This window comes from Carcharhinus amblyrhynchos, chromosome 4 (assembly GCF_965287045.1).
Source record: "Carcharhinus amblyrhynchos chromosome 4, sCarAmb.v2.hapA, whole genome shotgun sequence".
NCBI classification, from domain to species: Eukaryota; Metazoa; Chordata; class Chondrichthyes; order Carcharhiniformes; family Carcharhinidae; genus Carcharhinus; species Carcharhinus amblyrhynchos.
In genome coordinates, this window is record NC_137327.1 from 18,265,654 (window position 1) to 18,286,618 (window position 20,965).

The 20,965-nt window shown below is 43.1% G+C and overlaps 1 protein-coding gene across 2 annotated transcripts in view; it reads right to left on the bottom strand.

The window, feature by feature from the left end:
• The window catches only part of hsd17b2 (hydroxysteroid (17-beta) dehydrogenase 2), a 46,272-nt gene that overhangs the window by 12,030 nt on the left and 13,277 nt on the right, over window positions 1-20,965 (bottom strand). The window contains exon 2 of one of the 2 annotated variants that reach the window (XM_080186755.1): window positions 1,747-1,959. In XM_080186755.1, the coding sequence (XP_080042881.1) occupies window positions 1,747-1,959 (213 nt within the window). Of the gene's footprint in view, window positions 1-1,746; window positions 1,963-20,965 lie in introns of both variants that reach the window. The other variant, XM_080186754.1, reaches the window with a different exon arrangement.

Below are 20,965 nucleotides of genomic sequence, written 5' to 3' on the forward strand. Positions count from 1 at the left end.
CAGTATAAAAAGGTGCGCAGGTGATGTATTAGCTCAGATAGAGGATTGGTTAACCAACAGAAAGCAAAGAGTGGGAGCAAATGGATGTTTTTCTGGTTGGCGATCAGTGACCGGTGATGTGCCTCAGGCATCAGTGTTGAGATCGCAATTGTTTACAACTTACATAGATGATTTAGAGTTGGGATCAAGTTCAGTGTGTCAATGCTCGCAGATGACACCAAGATGAGCGGCAGAGCAAAGTGTGCATCGGATACTGAAAGTCTGCAGAGGGATACAGATATTCTAAGTGAGTGGGCAAGGAGCTGGCAGATGGAGTACAAACATTGGTAAATGTGAGATCCTCCATTTTGGCAGAAAAAGCAGCAAAATGGACTATTGTTTAAATGGTTAAAAAAACCTCAGCATGTTGCTGTGCAGAGGGACTTGGGTGTTTTGTGCATGAATTGCAAATATTTATTTTTGCAGATGCAGCAAGTAATTGAGAAAGCAAATGGAATTTTGTCCTTCATTGTTAGAAGGATGGAATTTAAAAACAGGGAGGTTATATTTTAAGTCTATTTATTTGTGGCACAAGTAGACTTACATTAATACTGCAACGAAGTTACTGTGAAAGTTCTGACCCTGTTCTGGTATAAAGGAGAGAAAATTTAGCATGGCCAATGCACCTAACCATGTCTTTCAGACTGTGGGAGAGAAACTGGAGCACCTGGAGGAAACTCGTGCAGACACGCAGAGAATGTACAAACCCCGTACAGACAGTGTCACAAGTTGGGAATCAAACCCAGGTCCCTGGCGCTGTGAGGCAGCAGTGCTAATCACTGTGCCACCCCATGTCACAGCTGTATATTGTGCTGGTGAGGACACACCTGGAGCGCTGTGTACAGTTTTGATTTCTTTACTTGAGAAAGGACGTACGTGCCCTGGAGAAGGTACAGAGGAGATTCACTAGGTGGATTCCAGAGTTGAGAGGGTCAACTTATGAGGTGAGACTGAGTAGCTTGGGATTATACTCATTGGAATTTAGAGAAATGAGGGAGGGTGGGGGGTAATCTTATAGAAACATATCAAATTATGAAGGGAATAGAAGCAGGAAGGTTGTTTCCATTGGTAGGTGAAACTAGAAGTAGGGGGCATAACCTCAAAAAAATAAAGGGGGAGCAGATTTAGGACTGAGTTGAGGAGAAATTTCTTCACTCAAAAGGATTTAAGACAATTTTAGAAAACACTTTCCAACAAATAATGAATACTTGGAGCAATAGGCAGTCAAGAAAAATAAATGTGACACATTTAAACTGCTGCAACAGAAACTTACAGCATGGGAGGACATTCAGCCCATCGTGCCTGTGGCAGCTCTTAAAGTGCAGTCATGCCAAGTCCAACACATTTAGAAGGGTGAGTTTCAATTGCCTACAGTTCTTGAATTGACTCTTTCTTTATTACTGTCACATATTTTATAATGCACAGCAAGATTGCACTTTTTGAAAAAAAGCTTTGGCTCATGTTCTATGCACTTTGTGGCTCCTCTCCCATCTCCACAAGAGTTTGTAGCAGCTTTTATTTTGCAATGCAAACTGTAAGCTTCCGTTCCCAATGAAAGGAACTGCAAATCTTGTTGAAGTAGAGAGCTGTAACAGAATTTCTTGGAAAGCTTCAAAAAAAATGTGAGATCACAGTTAAGGTCAGCTACAAGTCAGTGTAATTTTACCTCACCCAAACACTAGCTTTTTAAATGGACTCATTACTAACCTCTGCTGCTCAGCTCAGCCTTCAGTTTTGCATAGGTTCTCGCTACTTGTTCAAAATCGGTGACATCTAGCTGGAGTACCGTCAGTCTGGTTGAGCCATTTCTCCGCAAACCTTCAGCGCCAGGTCCATCAAAGTGCAGAACGCCAGCAAATACTGTGAAACCCAGTTGGTCGAGGTATTTTGCCAACGCGTGACCAAATCCAGAATCGCACCCTGCTTAGCGATAGAAGCAAAAGGTATTGCGATTTCTACAAGAAGTATATTCTCTACCACGCAGGCCCTTCTCTATCAGCAATGTTCCAACGGAAAGAGAACCCGCAGTAAACTAAACTGGAAAAATATCAAGGAACATTCTTCCAATATTGTTAACCCAGAACAGAAAAACTTGCATTTCTACACTTTTTTTGTGGTCAGAGGGTGTACCACATGGGGCATGGCATGCATCTTTAAAACAGTTACTCTGAAGTGCTTTTTTTCCTTCTAACTCTTTCAAGTAATTATGAGTATAAAGCTGGCAGAACCAGCCAAAATTAACATTTTGAATCACTTTGGTTGGACAGTTCCCATCGCAGCATAATTGCCCAGAGGAAGTTAGCACTTCTGGACAATTGCAGGATGAACCTTTACATGGGAACGCCCAGGAGGAATTCCTCAATGCATCAGTGGAACATCTCCCAAATCTGACACTGGGGAGTGGGGAAGTTGTGGGCGAATTTGCTTTTGTGTTGATATTGGTCAGGCGGAGGAGCCTTCTGTTTTACAAGACCATGTTTTGTTCCTTGATGGTCAACTGTGTTAAGCATCACTTTGGTGTAACTCAAGCATTGCAGTCTAGCATGGCAGTCTCTACATGCATTTGTTGCATAGGAAGATATTGGGTTGAGAAGGTACGTAATCTGCTGGCTTCTCTGGTTATCAACCAGGGGAGGTTTTTTTTGTTTGTTTGCCTCTTCCAATGCCCTTCCAAACAGTCAGTCTCCAGAAATCACAGCCATGAGTCTCAATGCCAGCCATTTTCATATCTCACTTGCAGGCGTCTTTGTATTGGAGGTATGGACATCCAGAATGTTGAGACCCAGTGGCCAATTTGCCATACAGTCAGGTGCACAATCAAGGAAGAAGATTATGAATTCAAAGTGGAAATTTGATGCATGGGGTGACAGGGGGAAGAGAACTGGACTTGCTGAGCACAGAGCAGGGGGGCAGGTGGAAACAGAAGGTGGTACTCCTCTCTCTCCAACTTCTTCACAATTTGAATTCCACGTTGGTGCTGCAGAAGAATTTGGTTAACCAGTAACTGGAGATGCCTCACAGCACCAGGGACCTGGGTTTGATTCATGCCTGGGGTGACTGTTTATAAAAGGCATTTTGAGTACTAAAGAACATATTCTGGCCTTGAGATTTAGTAGTACAATGGCAGTTTCACAAGTTCCCCATAAGCACATGCTCATCAGTCAGAACTGTGCTATCCATCATCTTAATAGAAGCTTCCAAAAGGCAGATGGCTATGCAAGTCAAGACCAAACACCTGCCTTAAAAAAAAAGGGTCTGCTGCAGGCTGCAAGGTAATTTTTAAAAATGCACTTAAACATGGACGGGAAGTGCTCCCCCTCACCCCACCTTCAACATTGACAAGCCAACTGCCACGTTTCACCCTCTCCACAAAGCTAACCTAACCCTGGCTTCAATCCTCACGAGCCATTAAACACCCATACCTTCCCTTCAGACCAAGGTTATGTAATCATCTACCTCACTTTTCCATTAAACATTTACACGTGGATTGCTGCTGGCAATGGCAGCAGCCTGACCTGCTATTCCACTTCACTGACAAGCTGCCTGGAGGCAGCTGTTCAGTGTTGACAACTGTCTTGCTGAGGGCAATAAGGTCGCACGTCCAAATTGGGTGTGCCTCAGGTCAATCTATTCTGGGTGGTGTTCCAAGGTCAATTCTTTAAACTTATAAACTTATATACCTGAGCGTTTGCATTTATAGTATGTCACATGTTTGACACCTATACAGTGCCATTCCAACAGCAAATATATAATACAAGTTTTTTAAATCTCATTGCGCAAAATCCAATGAAATTCTTTAAATAGAAAAAGGTATGCTTGAAAGGGTGCCAAATTAGAAATGTTTCATACAGCGCTTTGCTAAAAGACAGAGCAAACAACTTGAGCATTTAAATAAAACCTTTTGGGATGACCCATAGAATTTTACAACATTGCAATTCAAAGGTAAGCAGCCACTTGTTTTTATCTGGATAAAGTCAAAAAATCATAACCGATTTTAAATGTAATGAAAGATCAGCAATTTGCTGTTGTCGATTATGATGCCAAATTCTGTACACTTATCAAATCATTCAGTTTCGGCTTTGCGAAAGGATGTTAATATTGTCATCAAAACAAAAAAGTTTTAAATCAGTAACTCTCTGGGTGTAACTAATGTGCAGATGGTTCTATTTGTTTGCATTTCTCTACCAGCACAAAGATAAAAAATGGAAACTGTATTCAAAATTGCATCCAGTAATTTGTCCACTTTAAAGGCTACCCATGCACAAATACCAACAGAGGGAGTCTAGAAGGAGAATAGTGGAATTCACGTTTTACAGCATGTGATTGTTTCTTACTGAATCTCCCTGGAACTTCACAATGGTGATGAAGAAGGTGAAAATATCAAAGCTTGCTTTCACTTTTAGGGTTTCTTGCCTTTCTGCAGATAACATTTAAATAGGAGATTTAGGGAACACAGTATGTTGTCAGACACATATGGAGAAATGCAGACTTGTGACTAGCAAGAGCAAAGACTGTGCAGATTTGAGGTATCAAAAAAATCTCAGATCATGAGAGGACATAGATAGGATGCAAGACTGGGCGGAGAAGTGGCAGATGGACTTCAACACAGATAAATGGTGTAGGTGGTCCATTTTGGCAGGACCAATGGGATGAAGGAATACAATATCAAGGGTAGGAGTCTTAGCTGTGTTGAAGAGCAGAGGGATCTTGGGGTCCGGGTCCATAGGACTCTTAAATCGGCCTCGCAGGTGGAGGATGTGGTCAAGGCGGCGTATGGTGTACTGGCCTTCATTAATCGAGGGATTGAGTTTAGGAGTTGGGAGGTAATGCTGCAACTTTATAAGACCCTTGTCAGACCCCACTTGGAGTACTGTGCGCAGTTCTGGTCGCTTCACTATAGGAAGGACGTGGAAGCTATTGAAAGGATGCAGAGGAGATTTACAAGGATGTTGCCTGGATTGGGAGGCATGCCTTATGAAGATAGGTTGAGGGAGCTGGGACTCTTCTCCCTAGAGAGACAAAGGTTGAGAGGCGACCTGATAGAGGTTTATAAAATGTTGAGAGGAATAGATAGGGTGGATTCTTGGAGACTATTTCCCAGGGCTGAAATGGTCGCTACGAGAGGACACAGGTTTAAGGTGCAGGGAAGCAAGTACAGAGGAGTCGTTAGGGGTAAGTTTTTCACTCAGAGGGTGCTGAGTGAATGGAAATCGGCTGCCGTCGGTGGTGGTGGAGGCGAACTCGCTGGGGTCTTTTAAAAGACTTCTGGATGAGTACAGGGGATCTAATGGGATTGGAGATTATAGGTAGGTCTATGGCTTCGTAGGTATAGAAGCAATTGGCACAACTAGTGGGCCGAAGGGCCTGTTTGTGCTGTAGTGTTCTATGTTCTATGAAAGTTCTCTCTTTTGGAAAGAACATGATCCTTGATCACGCAGTGTTCCTGCATTACAGATCAAGACAGCTTTGTCTATACCCAATCTACCGCATTCTGATGTGTTTTTGGAGCCACAATCTGTATTACCACACTGGCAAAATTAGCTATAACGTTTCAGTGGTTCAATACCACAAGATGCCACTATGGAAATGAAGAATTGGAAAATATATCTGAGATACTTGTACTTACACAAATGATTATGAGCCAGTCAAAAATGCTCCAACAACCTACTTCACATCCAAAAAAAATACATGAAACAGTTGCCTCCCAATATATTTATCCAGAAGCCAAAGAGTCAACTGATCGATGCTGTATGTAATTGAGACAGTGGTCTATCAAATACAACTTTGGTGATGTTTAGCATATTGAACAGGAAGTCAAATCAAATAACCTGAGGTTACCTCTCTAATAAACAACACCGATAAAGTATTCAGGAAAGCCCAAAAACTGTCAGTGTTATTGGAGCTAGGAAGGTTGCTTTTGTTTCCCAACTCCAGAGCTACTGGAGTTGAGGCAGCCAACGGTAACACACACTCCAAATTTAATTCTTGTAAGCACTGTTCATCTCTCGAGTAATGGGAGGCATTTTCAAAGCAAATAACAGCAGTCTCACAGCCAGAGCTTCGAGCATCCAAACAATGGGTGGGATTTTGCGGCTGTGCTCACCCCAAGAGTGCTAAAATCCAGCTGAAGTCAGACCTTTGCATGGTGTGTCCCACCCACTACAACTCCCTTGGCTGACGGGATAGGAAGAATCTGCCCAATGTTCCCACTGTGACGGTGCTCGTTCACCCCTGACAGAATGCCCTGCTGCTGGTAAACAGTGTGGGGAAAAAAACTTGCTTTTGTTGCTCACCTGCAGAACCCATCTACTGACCATCAACACCCAAAGGGTGCCACATACTGCATATCAAAACAAAAGGGTGAGAGTGGATAACCAAGGTAAGGCGGATGGCCCAAAATATATTTTTGTGCTCCTTTTTGGACACACAACCTGCGTCTGTGACCACTCAGATGTAGCTGCTGTCAGATAATAGGAGCATCTGTTAGCATCACGAGAGCCAAGATGTTCAACAAACTTCAGGGTTGCCCCATTCTCTGCAAACCAGGGAACACTAAAGATTTTTCCTTACAACAGTGACAAATCACTGAATATCAAGGCACTTTTGAAACACCAGTCTCAAAGATCCTGAAACGAATGTTTGCATTCTGGATCATATCTGGAGAACGTGCCACACTTAGTTTTCCACACAGCAACAGATCTGCAAATGATTGCAGCCACATACATGATTCCTCGGGCATATCAACAACATTCCCAAACTGAGTGTGATATCGCACAGTAACTGGAGAGACCCCAGAGATGCCTCACATGAGGGAACTGTCAAAACCAAAACAACTCCATTAAGAAAAAGTATGCTTGCCTGGAATGGATCACATGATAGAATACAAATCAGTGCTGGCCATGTCAAACAACTAAAATAGCAAATCTTCATCTTTTCAGGTTGTCTGAACTACCTCCAGGACTATGGATTGAAGTTCTTGCCAATTTTGCACACAGATTTTCACACCTGCTTGTTGGCACCAATGACTACAGCAGATTCCCAATCCTGGAAATTAGTTATGTTTACCTCTGTTTCATCACAAAGCTTAACCATATTTTCAGAGTGTTGGAGGACATGAAATGGTGAGTAGCAAGGGGAGGCAGTTGTGGTGTAGTTGTATTGTTATTGGACTAGTAATTCAGAGACCCAGGCTAATGCCCTGGTGACACAGGTTCAAATCTTACCATGGCAGATGGTGAAATTTGAATTCAATATAAAAGTAATTAAAATTCTAAATGATGACTACGAAACTATTGTTGATTGTCATAAAAACCCATCTGGTTCATTAATGTCCTTTAGGGAAGGAATTCTGACATCCTTGCCTGGTTTGGCCTACATGAGTCTCCAGACCCACAGCAATGATGTTGATTCTTAAATGCCTCTGAAATGAAGGGCAGGTAGAGATGGGCAATAAATGCTGGCCCAGCCAGCAACACCTACACCCTATAAATGAATAAAGAAAGACAAGAGACCCCCATCCAACAGCAATGAGATAAGTTTGAAGCTACCTGGGACTTCATTCAAAAAAAAATCACACCACATTGGCCAAGAGCTAATGGAGAAGATGAGAGATTCATACTGATCTTGAAAATAACTGATTTGGACAACTATAGCTGGAAGCAAGTCACTGAAGCAAGAGCTATATTGCTTTCTTTGCAATTACAGAGTGATTCCTCAAACGACTACTGGAAAGCCTCAATTTAGCTTCACCTCAGTACATCCTGTGTGGACATTTCTTTGAGCTACCCCATGGAGCTAATGATCAACATTTAGCTAATATAATCAAGAACTGAAGGACCAAAATGAAGCTAAACGCAGAGTAAAATAAGACATTTAGAGCAATAGCACTAAAGCCTGGAGATGTGCGCTTAGGAAACACAATGGCTATTTTGGAGAGCAAACAACATCCATGACATCCAGTATTTGTTGGGTGACCAAACAAAAAGATCAATGATTCCTGCTTAGCGCAGTTTACAAATCACACAAAACACATCATTGTTCAAAGCATTGAAAACATCATTCTCAAACACTTCGTCAGATTCCAAAATCAACGTTTCAAAGAAAGAAAAGGAGTTAAGTGAGGCCACACCTAATGTCAGATGATATCCTACTGAACAGACATGCCCATCATGGTTATATTACAAAATAAGTTATTTTCAGTTGGCAAGCCAATTTTTCATCTCATCTGATTGAGCGTATTGTCAAATTAATAGAAGAACAGCTTCTTCTCTACTGCTGTCAGACTTTTGAATGGACTTATATTAGGTTGATTTTTCTCTACACTCTAGCTAAGACTGTAATACTACATTCTGCACTCTCTCCTTTCCTTCTCTATGAACAGTACGCTTTGTATAGTGCGCAAGAAACAATACTTTTCATTTTATTATTGTCACATCTGTTAACATACATAGGTGTTACTGGTGAAGTTTGTTATTCATGTCCTGTTTAAGTTTATACTTTGCATGTTTGGAAATAAACTACTAAAACATGCCATGCCTCCCATTTTCTAAGAAGCAGAGGGGTGTTGTGAATTGAAAATTGCATTGTGCATTTTGTCCAATAGAAGCTCCCATGAAGGGAGTCTAGATGGAGAATAAAGGAATCCAAGTGGTCGTGGAAAGATTTGAAAAAGGATACAAATTTTAAAATCAAGGTGCAGTTTGACTGAGATCTAATGTAAGTCACTAATCACGGAGGCAATAAAGGGAACAGGAGTCACAGAGTTAAGACAGGGGCAGCATAGCATTAGATTATCTCAAGCTTACAGAGGGTAGAGTGTAGGAGTCCAGCAGAAGTGTGTTGGAATTGCTGCAACTGGAGGTAATGAAAGGATAACTGAGGGCATCAGCAGCAGGTGAGCTGATAGGGGTGCAAAAGTCCAGTGGGGGGGGGGGAAAAATATAGTAATGGCATGTATGAGGTCAAAGTTCACCATTCTGCTTAATCTCAGCACATTGCCAGGGTGAAGGATAGGAAAGGTAGCGAGGAAACAAATTTTGGAGTGAGGACGGAAAACAGTCCCTTGAGTTTGTACAATTTTAATGAAAATTTCTGCTCATCCAGTTCTGGATCTTGGAAAAGTAGTCTGATATTTAGCAATTTAGTTTGGACAACAGGGGGAAGATGCTATGGTCGATCCTGTCAACGACTGCAGATAAAATGGAGAAGGGAAAGGAGGGAAAGTTTTATCAGAGTCACATCACCTTTATCAGAGTTACATCAAGCATCATGTGCGATTTCTTGATAATAAGGTGTGACGGGGAAGGAAGCTGATTAGTGGGATTCTAACATGGATTTTCTGGGAAGATTGAAGTGGATTTGTGAAGTGGTAACATGTACAGAGACTGGGAAGAGGAAAGGGAGGTTGGAAATGGAATAGTAGTTGCGAAGTTGGTGGGGTCAATTGTTCGTTTCTTGAGGAGGGGTAGGTAATGATGGAAAGAATATTGTAATCCCTCCAAAAGTTGTGAATCTTTGGAAATCTCTTCCTCAGCTGGTATTCAGCTACTGACTTTATTCAATACCACAAATGTATTTGGAGACCAAAGGGATGACGGGATCGGAAGTTAGGATGGGAAAATGGAGTGAGGTAGAAGATAAGCCATGATCTTACTGAATGATGGAACATGCTCAGAGTTACTCCTGGTCCTTTCTTATGTTCTTATAACAAGTATACTGACAAATCAAACATCTATTGCACGACAATATTTAGTTCAAAATTAGAATAGTAGAAGCCTTCCTGATGGAACTGTTTTCGATCCTGAAGTACAAGGGCAGGATCTTCCAGCTACGTTCACCCTGAAGTCAGAAAATCCTATCCGAAGTCAATGGATTTTTGCATGGTCCATGTCCTGACCACTATAATTCCCGCGGCAGATGGGACTTCTGCCCAAAGGAAACCCACGCAGACATGGGGAGAATGTGCAGACTCCGCGCACACACTGACCCCAGCCAGGAATCAAACCGGTCCCTGTGAGGCAGCAATGCTAACCACTGTGCCACCCTTCATCCAGTTGGATGACAGGGGAGAAGTGGAAAGGAGAAAACAAAGTGGGAAACTTTATGATGGGTTTGGGTCAGAAGCGACAATCAAAAATCAGCTCCTGAATGAACGGAGGGAAACTCAGTTAAATAGGTTTGGTTATTTAAAAAATTAGATATATAAAAACCTGAGGAAACATGATTTACGAAATATAAAAAGGAGATAGAAAAGGCAAAGCTAAAAGCTGGGAATCCCTTAACTGGATCACGATGCATTGGGAAATCATCAGCATTGAACATCAATGAATTGTTTTCCCAAGTTTGGAAACAAGTTAACCGAGTACATTTCAACTGAACCAACCAACACCTCATTCACTTCTCAAACAGAGCTCCTGCTAAGCTAAATTTCTTTACTGAGGGGCTTGGAACTCAAAGCATTGATAAAGAAGCCATCTGGGAACTGTTTTAGTGACGTCAGCTGGGTTTTCAACATGTGCTCAAAAATGCTTGGCTGAAGTCTTAGACCCTCTGACTGGTAGTAGAGTATTGTCATCATTCATTTCAGGCTAGTGCTTTGGCCAGTCAACCATTTACTGCAGATCTTTTATCACAATTAACAGGATGGTAGTCAAGGCGGCATGTGGCATGCTTGCCTTCAATCGGCTGGGGTGTTGAATTTAAAAATTGATAAGTCATGTCGCAGTTTAATATAGGCCGCACTTGGAATACAGTGTTCAATTCTGATCGCCACATCACCAGAAGGATGTGGAGGCTTTGGAGAGGGTACAGAAAAGACTTACCAGGATGTTGCCTGGTATGGAGGGCATTAGCTATGAGGAGGGGTTAGAGAAACCTGGTTTGTTCTCACTGGAACGATGGAGGTTGAGGGACAACCTGATAGAAGTTTACAAGATTATGAGGGGCATGGACAGAGTGGATAGTCAGAAGATTTTCCCAGCGTGGAAGATTCAATTACTAGGGGATTTAAGGTGCGAAACGCAAGGTTTAAAGGAGACGTACGAGATAAGTTTTTTTTCTATACAGAGGGTGGTGGGTGCCTAGAACTCACTGCCAGGGCAGATAGTGGAAGCAGATATGATAGTGACTTTTAAAGGGCATCTTGTCAAATACAGGAAAAGGATGGGAATAGAGGGATATGGTCCCCAGAAGGGTAGGGAGCTTTAGTTCAGACAGGCAACATAGTCGGTACAGGTTTGGAGGGCCGAAGGGCCTGTTCCTGTGCTGTAATTTTCTTTGTTCTTTGATGTTAAAGCTACCAAACCCATCTTTAGACTTTTGCCAGCCTGTCAACACTGATCTCTCAGATGAAAATCTATCCATTGACATTAGATTCCAACCTTTCTACAATCATTGCCAATATTCTAAACATTCTGTTCCCTTTAAAAATGTTGTTGTCCAAGTAAAATGTTTAAGTTAAATGCCGGCCCAGATTGTCAGCTAATTGTGGCATGTGTGTTTAAATAATACCTTTGCCCATCAGATTTCTCCTTTACAACTTCGGTACTTGCAATTTAATCATCTATTTGACACAACACTTGGCAGCAGTTTACTGAAAACTAAATAATGTGTAATGAACACTAAATTATAACTGTCTCATTAGCAACACTCACTTTGCTCATTAGTAACAGAGGTTTGCCGTAACTGTAGCTTGTCAGTAGCTCTGTTCCTTCAAAGCCATAATCACCAGAAGTCCCAGTTGTTACTGTTAAAGGACGTGCTTATTCAGATGTGTCACGGTTTTAAGAATTCAGAAACTTGGCAACAGTTTATCACAAGATTTTTTATGTTCTCCAATATGATAAACACTGCTGTAAACTTTAAAAAAATCTTTCAGGAGATGTACATGTGTGTGTGCACACATACATGCGGTGTGAGAAATGGTGTACACCTGGCTAGACCTGAAATTTTTTAGTGCCAATTCCTAATTGCCCTCAAGGTGGTGGTGAGCTGCCATCTTGAACCACTGCACTCCATCTGCTGCAGGAATACCCATTGCTATCAGAGAAGAGTTTCAGGATCTTGACCCAGTGACAGTGTAGGAACAGTAATATATATTTCCAAGTCAAGATGGCATGTGGCTTGGGGGAGAACATGCAGGTACTGGTGTTCCCAAGCAGCTGCTGCCTTTGTTCCTCTGGATGGTAGAAGCTGCAGATTTGTTGGCTTTGACAGGTTTGTGCAGTGCATCTTATAGATGATACACGTTGCTACTGCTATGGAGGGAATCAACGTCAGAGATAGTGAAATGGATGCCAGTGAAGTAGGCTGCTTTGTCCTGGATAGTGTTGAGCTTCTGGAGTGTCGATGGAACTGCACTCATCCAGGCAAGTAGAGGGTATTCCATCACACTCCTGTCTTGTGCTTTAACCGCAGATGGCAGTTAGCCTTTAGTGAGACAGGAGGCATGTTACCTGCCACAGTATTCCCAGCCTCCTATGTGCTCTTGTAGCCAGTGTGTATACAGCTCTTTTAGTTCAGTTTCTGTTTGATGGTAACTCTCAGAAGTTGATGGTGGGGGATTCATTGCCATCACCTTCGGTGTGCCAGTGCAGCTTTCGGTCACCTGAGGAAGGACGTCAGACTTAGAGCAGTAGTGACACCTGCCCTCTGATTTGGCTCAGACGTGAACGGTGAGCACCAGGCACCTCAAAACACCGGAGATGTACCACTACCACCACCACCCCCAGCTCTGCCTCCACAATGTCCTGTAAATCTATTGGCAGGATATGGGCACCAATGGCAGTGTTCTCACTCTGTCCAACATTGAAGCATTGACTATATTCAATCAGTTTCACCGCGCAGGCCACAAGACTCCCAAAAAAGTGCTCCACCTCGGAGCTTTCACACTGCAACTGTGCCCCAGGGAGGGCAGAAGAAATCCTTCTTGAAAAGTGTTACGTCCCCAGTGACAGTGTGGGGAATCCCTGACCCAGGACTGCCCAATGTGGAGGAAAAGTATCTGGAGAGCAGCTGAACCCTTCAAGGCTCATCACCAAGAGCAAGCTGAAGCAAAGCATTAATGACCAAAGGAATGTGTGACAACCCAGGCATCCATCCATCCACTCCACCAACTACCATTTGACCATCTATAACAAAAAGACTGCCGATCACACATGATACTACTTAGTCATCCGATAATTCCTTTTTAGTGGAAGCAACTCATCCTTGACTCCAAGGAACAAATGGTAATATAGTTTGTGGAAGTAAAGGCATTATAATTGAATGCCTCTTTCTTTTGTGTTATGCACCTGGGATTAATCTAATTTCCCTCAATATTTGGGTCTATAAAAATGGAAGAAAAATGCCATTGACTGTCAAAGGGAGATGCTTGGACTCCCTCTAATTGAAGACTGTCATTGTCTAGCGCCTGTATGATGCAAATGTTACTTACCACTTATCGGCCCAAGCCTGAATGTTATTCAGCTCGTTGCATATGTACACTGACTGCTTCACTATCAGAGTCATCGTAAATGTTACTGAAGATCATGGGCAGTGATTATCCCCATTTCTGACTTGATGATGGAAGGTCGTTTATGAAGTAGTTGAAGATGGTTGGGCCTTGACACCAACTGTCCTGAGGAACTCCTGCAATGATGGCCTAGGATTGAGATGATTGTAAACTTCCATGACTCTAAGCGCTTCCTACAAGTAATGTTCAACATGGAAGAGTGAGAGGAATAATCTGCAGGAGGTTCTCTTACCCATGTTTGACCCTGATGTTCCAAAGTTGATGTTGAGAACTTCTAGGGAAGCTCTGTCCTGACTGTATATCACTGTGCTGCCAACTCTGTTGGATTTGACTTACCCATGGGTGATGATCATAGTGACTGAGGCATTGGCCATGATTTTACCACCCTGAAATTGGAGCAGGCAAGGCTCTCAGAACAGCATGTGCCAGTAAAATCAGGGCCATTGTCTGTAACCTATGATTCTGTGAATAGGACTATGTCAAGCTGGACTAGTCTATGGAAAAGGTCTCCCAATTCTGGCACAAGTAAGGAGGGCTTTTCAGGGTCAATGGGGCTAGGTTTGCTGTTGTAATTTCTGGTGCCTCTGCCAATACCATTTGGACTGTCCAGTTTCATCAACTGAATGGCTCGAGAAGAATTTAAGAGACAACTACATTGACTTCAGACCCACAGCTGAAAGCACATACAAGCTAGACCAGGCAAGGACAGCAGAAAGAGAATGAGTAAGCCAGATGGTATTTTATGACAATGGTTTGATGGCCACTATTACTGAGGCTAGCTTTTTAAATTCCAGCTATTTTTGTTAACTGAAGTTAAATTCCACAAGCTGCCATGGTGCGATTAGAACCCACGTCCCCAAAATATTAGCCTGGTTCTCTGGGTTACTAGTCTGCTGACTAGTAATCCAGAGAACCTAGACTAGTCTGTAGTATTAGAGGCAGGTACAATTTTGTCTTTTAAAAGCATTTAGACAGTTACATAGGCAACTCAGGTATAGAGGGATATGGGTCAAATGCAGGCAATTGGGACTAGTTTAGGGGTCAAAAAAAAAAGGGGCAGCATGGACAAGTTGGGCCAAAGGGCATGTTTCCATGCTGTAAACCTCTATGACTCTATGGCATTACAGGGTGTAGTGGCAGACGGAAAGGGTTTAAGAATGAAGTGCTCCATAGTCTTTAAAACTTGGTGTCAAAATGATGTACAGTGTGCAGTCTAAGTCTGCATGTTCTGCCAAACAGCATCATAGTGTTCTGCATTTTTGAATTTATATTTTCAGTCCCTGCTTTAGCCCTGTTCAAAGGGTCAGAAAGGGCAGCTTTTTAATGTAGGGAGGTGAATGCCTTACTGGTGCATTAAATTCAAATCAGACAACAGAATTTGTAACACCAACCTAAGAAAAAGAATTACAACATTGATTTCAATTCTATGTGGCCTGTGAGACTCCTGCTCACCTTAACTGACCCGCAAAGAACTGGTGTTAAGATAATTTCTTACACAAACATTTAAGTGGCAATTTAACTGATCAGCCTTCCTTATGTTGTTATCAATTTTGCTGTGGCGCTGACTTTTACAACTGCTGTCTGGACTTGCGAACTTATGACTCATTAACCTATATAGATGATCTGGAGGAGGGAACCGAGTGTATGGTGTCGAAATTTGCTGATGACACCAAGATTGGTGGAACGGCAAATTGTGCGGAGGGTGTGGAGAGTCTGCAGAAGGATCTAGATAGGCTGGGCGAATGGGCCAGGAACTGGCAAATGGAATTTAATGTTGGCAAGTGCAAGGTGGTCCACTTTGGTAGGAATAACGGTAGGAAGGACTATTACTTACGTGGCGAAAAACTGCAGCAGGCGACGGTGCAGAGAGACCTCGGGGTCCTTGTGCATGAGTCGCAAAAACCCAGCCTGCAGGTGCAGCAGGTGGTCAGGAAGGCGAATGGGATGCTGGCCTTCATAGCGAGGGGGATTGAATATAAAAGTAGGGAGGTCTTGCTGTAGCCGTATAGGGCATTGGTGAGACCGCAGCTGGAGTACTGTGTGCAGTTTTGGTCGCCGCACTTACGCAAGGATATTTTGGCCGCCGCACTTACGCAAGGATATTTTGGCCTTGGAGGGAGTGCAGAGGAGGTTTACTAGGCTGATACTGGAGTTGAGGGGGTTGAGCTATGAGGAGAGGCTGAATAAACTAGGCTTGTACTCGTTAGAGTTTAGAAGAACGAGGGGAGATCTCATTGAGACATACGAGATGATGAATGGGATGGATAGGATAGAGGTGGAGAGACTCTTCTCGCTCAGAAAGGACAGTAGGACTAGGGGGCACAGCCTCAAGATAAAAGGGGGGGTGGTTTAGAATGGAGTTGAGGAGGAACTTCTTCACTCAAAGGGTGGTGAATCTCTGGAATTCTCTGCCCGTTGAAGTGGTGGAGGCTGCCTCGCTAAGTATTTTTAAGACACGGGTTGATGGGTTTTTGATAAGCAAGGGGATTAAGGGTTATGGGGAGAGGGCGAGAATGTGGAACTGAGCCACGACAGATCAGCCATGATCTTACTGAATGGCAGGGCAGGCTCAAAAGGGCTAGATGGCCTACTCCTGCTCCTATTTCTTATGTTCAAGTTACAGGATCACTGCACAACAGTGAGCCAATAAAAGTTAAAAAGCAAACATTAGTAACACATGCACAGCATCAATATTAGCACAAGCTTGAAGTTTCCTCTATTAATGTCACTATTAACTCTAGTATCGGGGGGTTAGCAGAGTAAACATGAGGGGCTACGAGAATAGGGCATGGGTGGGATTGTGTTTTGTGCAGACTCAATAATCAAATGACCTCCTGCACTGAAGGATTCTATGATTCTAACTCAGTCTTGGAATCTTTATCATCATCGATGAGGTTTACGTTTGAGGCACATGTTTCGAATGAAAGATAATTTCCTGAAATAGTAATGTTGCTTCTCTCCACAGATACCACATCTGAATTCCTATTCCATGATTTCTAGTTCCTCAACATGCTAGCTGTTTCTTGGAATTCTTCTTCCAGATCTAAAGCTTGTGTCTAAAGTCCTGTACATGGGAGAGTCTCAAATTGGCAACCCCTTTTAAACAATGATCCCTCATTTAAGATTCCCTCAAAACAGGAAATAGCCTTTCCCCATCCACCTCGGTCAAGATCCCTCAAATCTATGCTTCAATTAAGCGAAGTTTTATGATTTTCCCATCTGGTGCAACTTGCAAAAGCTTGTGCTAGAATCCTGGAGGATCTAAACTTCATTCCAAAGACCTGAGGCTAAAATCTAACACATCAACTTGGTAAACTCAGCGAAGATCAACAAAAGATGTGTTTCCACTATTAATATAATCAGAGTATATGCTTGGACATTTTGTATGGTATCGCACTTACGATTTCTAAAATGATTTTGTAATTTTCCACTAATATCAAGCTAGTAGTTAATGCTACACACCACCCCACCTCTAAGTTGACCAGATCCAACCAACACAAAGTCAGAAGGCATTGAATCCATTTGCAGGCAGACACATATCCAATACTAATTTGGCAAAGATAGGGAGTTAATTTAAAATAATCGAGTCTGGGGATGTCAAAGGCACAGATGAGGGTTTCAACAGCAGATGGGCTGAAGCAGGAATAGGGATGGTTGATAGAATATGGGTAGATGTAGGTATGGATAGATGTATGTACTCTTGCAATGCAGTGGATATGGGGGTTGGAAACTGCAAAGGGAGAAACTACTTCTGCCAAACAGTTGTGAATCTGTGGAATTCACTACCCCAGAGTACAATGGATGCTGGGACAGTGAGTAAACTTAAAGTGGAGTTAGACTGAACCTTAATTGGTAATGGGGAGAAAGCAGGAAAATGTCAAAAAGCATAATCCACGATTGAATGGCAAAGCAGACTCGATGGACCAAATGGCCTAATTTTGCTCCTATATTTTATGAATTTATGAACTCCTGGAAGCATCATGATTGTAAGCAATCTTGTTAAAAAGGTTGAGGCCTGGGAACGGGTGAACCCAAGGGTTCTGGGACTAGCTGTCCACAACGGCTTTGACATTTATGGATCTTTAACAAGTGGAAACTTATAGAACCAGAGAAACAAGTCCCTTCAGCAAATTGTGTCTGTGTTGGCCAAAAAAAAAAACAAGCTGCTCATTTTAATCTCACTTTTAATCCCTGGTCTGTAGCCTTGCTTCTTCACCTCAGGTGCAGATCTGGCTACCTTTTAAATGGGTTGAATGTTTTCGCTTCAAATACCAATTTGGGCAGTGAATTCCAGACACCCACCACCCTGTGAGTAAAAAAGCTTTTCCTCATGCCCCCTCTAACTCATAAGAAATAGGAGCAGGTGCAGGTCATCTAGCCCTTCGAGCCTGCCCCGCCATTCAATAAGATCATGGCTGATCTGAAGTGGATCAGTTCCATTTTCCCGCTTTCTCCCCATAACCCTTAATTCCCTTGTCAATCAAAAACCTATCTACCGTGACTTAAGTATATTCAACGAGGTAGCCTCCACCACTTCAATGGGTAGAGAATTCCAGAGATTCACCATCCTTTGAGTGAAGTTCCTCCTCAACTCAGTTCTAAACTGCCCCCCCCACTTGAGACTGTGCCCTCTAGTTCTGTTTTCCTTTCTAAGCAGGAAGAATCTCTCTACCTCTACCCTACCTAGCCCCTTCATTATCTTCTGTCTCTATAAGATTCCCCCCTCAGCCCTCTAAACCCTTCCAATCACTTTAAATCTGGGCCCCCTGGTAAGCTGCTCTTTTACGACTACTTAATTACCCCACACGGTATTCCACAGACTCACCATGCTCAAAAGAACTTCCTTCTAATTTTGGTTTTAAACGGGCAACCCCTTATACTGAGATTATGCCCTCTGGTCCTAGACTTTCCCACAAGCGGAAACAGCCTCTCGGCATTTAGCCCCCCCTGAGAATCCTACATGTATCAATGAGGTCACCGCTCATTCTCCTAACTCCAACGATTACAGTCCCAACGTACTTAACCTTTTGGGTTGCTGGCTAGGCCAACATTTTAAAATTCTCCACGCCTAATTGCCCTGGAGAAAGTGGGAGCAAGCTGCCTCCTCGAACAGCTACAGTCTACATGGCGTAGTTACACCCACAGTGTTATTAGGGAGAGGGGATTCAGGATTTTCACCCAGCAACAGTATAAGAACAGTGATATAGTTCCAAGTCAGGACGATGAGCGGTTTGAAGGGGAACTTATGGGTGGGGATGTTCCCATTTTTCTGCTGCCTTTTCTTTTCTAGATGGTAGAGGTCACAGGTTTGGAAGGTGGTATCAAAGGAGACTTGATGAGTTGCTGCAGTGCATCTTGTAAATGGTACATATGGTCACCATTGTGCATCAGTGGTGGAGGCAGGGGATATTAAAGGTGTTGGATGGGGTGCCAATCAACTGCTTTTCCTAGATAACGTCAAGCTTCGAGTGTTGTTAGAGCTAAACTTAAGCAGGCAATTGTAGAATATTCCATTACATTCCCGATTTGAGACAATTTGTAGACAGGCTTTGGGGAAATCAGGTGGCAAGTTACTCACCACAGAATTCCCAGTCTCTGACTTGTTGCTATTGTGGCTGGTCCAGTTCAGTTTCTCGATGCTGTGATGACATTGCCATCATATGTCAATAGATGGTTGGATTTTTTCCTGCTGGAGATAGTCATTGCCTGGTACTGAAGTGGCAAGTAATTTATGGCACACATCAGCCCACCTCTGAAGGCTGTCCAGGTCTGGTTGCATATAGACACAGACTACTTCAGTATCTGAGCAATTGCGAATTATGCTGAACATTGCTGCAAACATCTCCATTTCTGACCTTATGATGGAAGGAAGGTCAATAATGATAAAGAATTTGAAGATAATGGGACCTATGACATGACCCTGAGGAACTCCTGCAATGAAGGCCCAGGACTGAGATGGTTGACCAAAATCAACCACAACCATCTTCCTCTGGCAGGGTATGACTCCAAAGTCTAACCACTGGAGAGTTTTTCCCTGGATTCTGCTGACTTAGTTTTATGAGATCTCTTTGATACCACACTTGGTCAATTGCCACCTTGATGATGTCAAAGACAGGCACCCTCATCTCAGCTTTTCCTGTCCATGTTTGAACCAAGTTAGAATGAGGTCAGGAGCTGAGTGGGCCTGGCAAAACCCAAACTGAGTGTCTGTGAGCAGGCTATTGCTCAACAAGTGTCACTTAACAGTGCTGTTACTGACTCTTTCCATCACTTAATTGATAATTAAGAGTAAAATTGATGGGACTGCATTTGGATAGGATGGATTTGTCATGCTTTGTGGACAGGATACACCTGTTTTCCATATTTTTGGGTCAATGCCAGTGTTGTAACCACATTAGATCAGATTGCCGACAGGCGCAGTTAGTTCTACAGCACCAGTCTATGGTACAAAATCCCAAGAGGATTAGATGTGGCACTTAATGCAGCTTGACATAATGCTGGACTTGTAATTCTGCTGGTGCTAACTCCAAATGGGTGGAAGACGGTCTCTCTGAAAATGTGCGAGAATCTGATCAGAATCCAGCTACTAAATTAGATGGCATCTTCACATTGATAAGCACCCGAAACCAATTTGCATCAACATTCAAGTGGTAGTGGCATCTGCATTCTAAAAGACTCTATTAAATTTGGGCTTAAGAGTTAAGTTATGCCCATCTGTGCAGTAAATATTTAAACTGTGCTCTGTATCTGTCTAACTGTAGGGTTTTATTGTGCTGTCAATTGAAGGTAAATATTTGGTGGTTATCTCTGGACTGCTGCCTGAACCGAGTGCAGACGGATGTAGGGTTGATAAGATTAAGGAAGTGAATGGGTGGCTCAGGGATTGGTATGGAAGGAATGGGTTTGAATTTATGGGGCATTGGCATCAGTATTGGGGTAGGTGGGACCTGTTCAGGTGGGATGGGGTTGGTCTGAACCGTGCTGGGACCAGAGTCCTGGCTAATCGTGTAAATAGGACTGTATACAGGGCTTTAAACTAATTGGGGGGGTGGGGGGGGGGGGGGGGGGCGGGGGTGAGGGTAGGTGACATTATGGGGTCTAAAGTAAAGGAGAGGGTGCAGGTAAGGGAGGAGGCCAAGGATGTCCCAATAATAAAAGGAGTTGGGGGCGTGAGTACGGTTGGTGGCGTTCTGGCAAATACGGTACAGGTGAAGGCTGGGATCAAGGCACTTTATCTGAATGCACGAAGCATTCGGAATAAAGTGGATGAGCTGGTGGTGCAGATCAGCACAAATGGATATGATCTGGTGGCCATTACAGAGACATGGCTGCAAGGTGACAGGGACTGGGAGCTGAATGTCCAGGGGTATCAAGTGTTTAGGAAGGATAGGTGGGAGGAAAAAGGCGGGGGGCGTA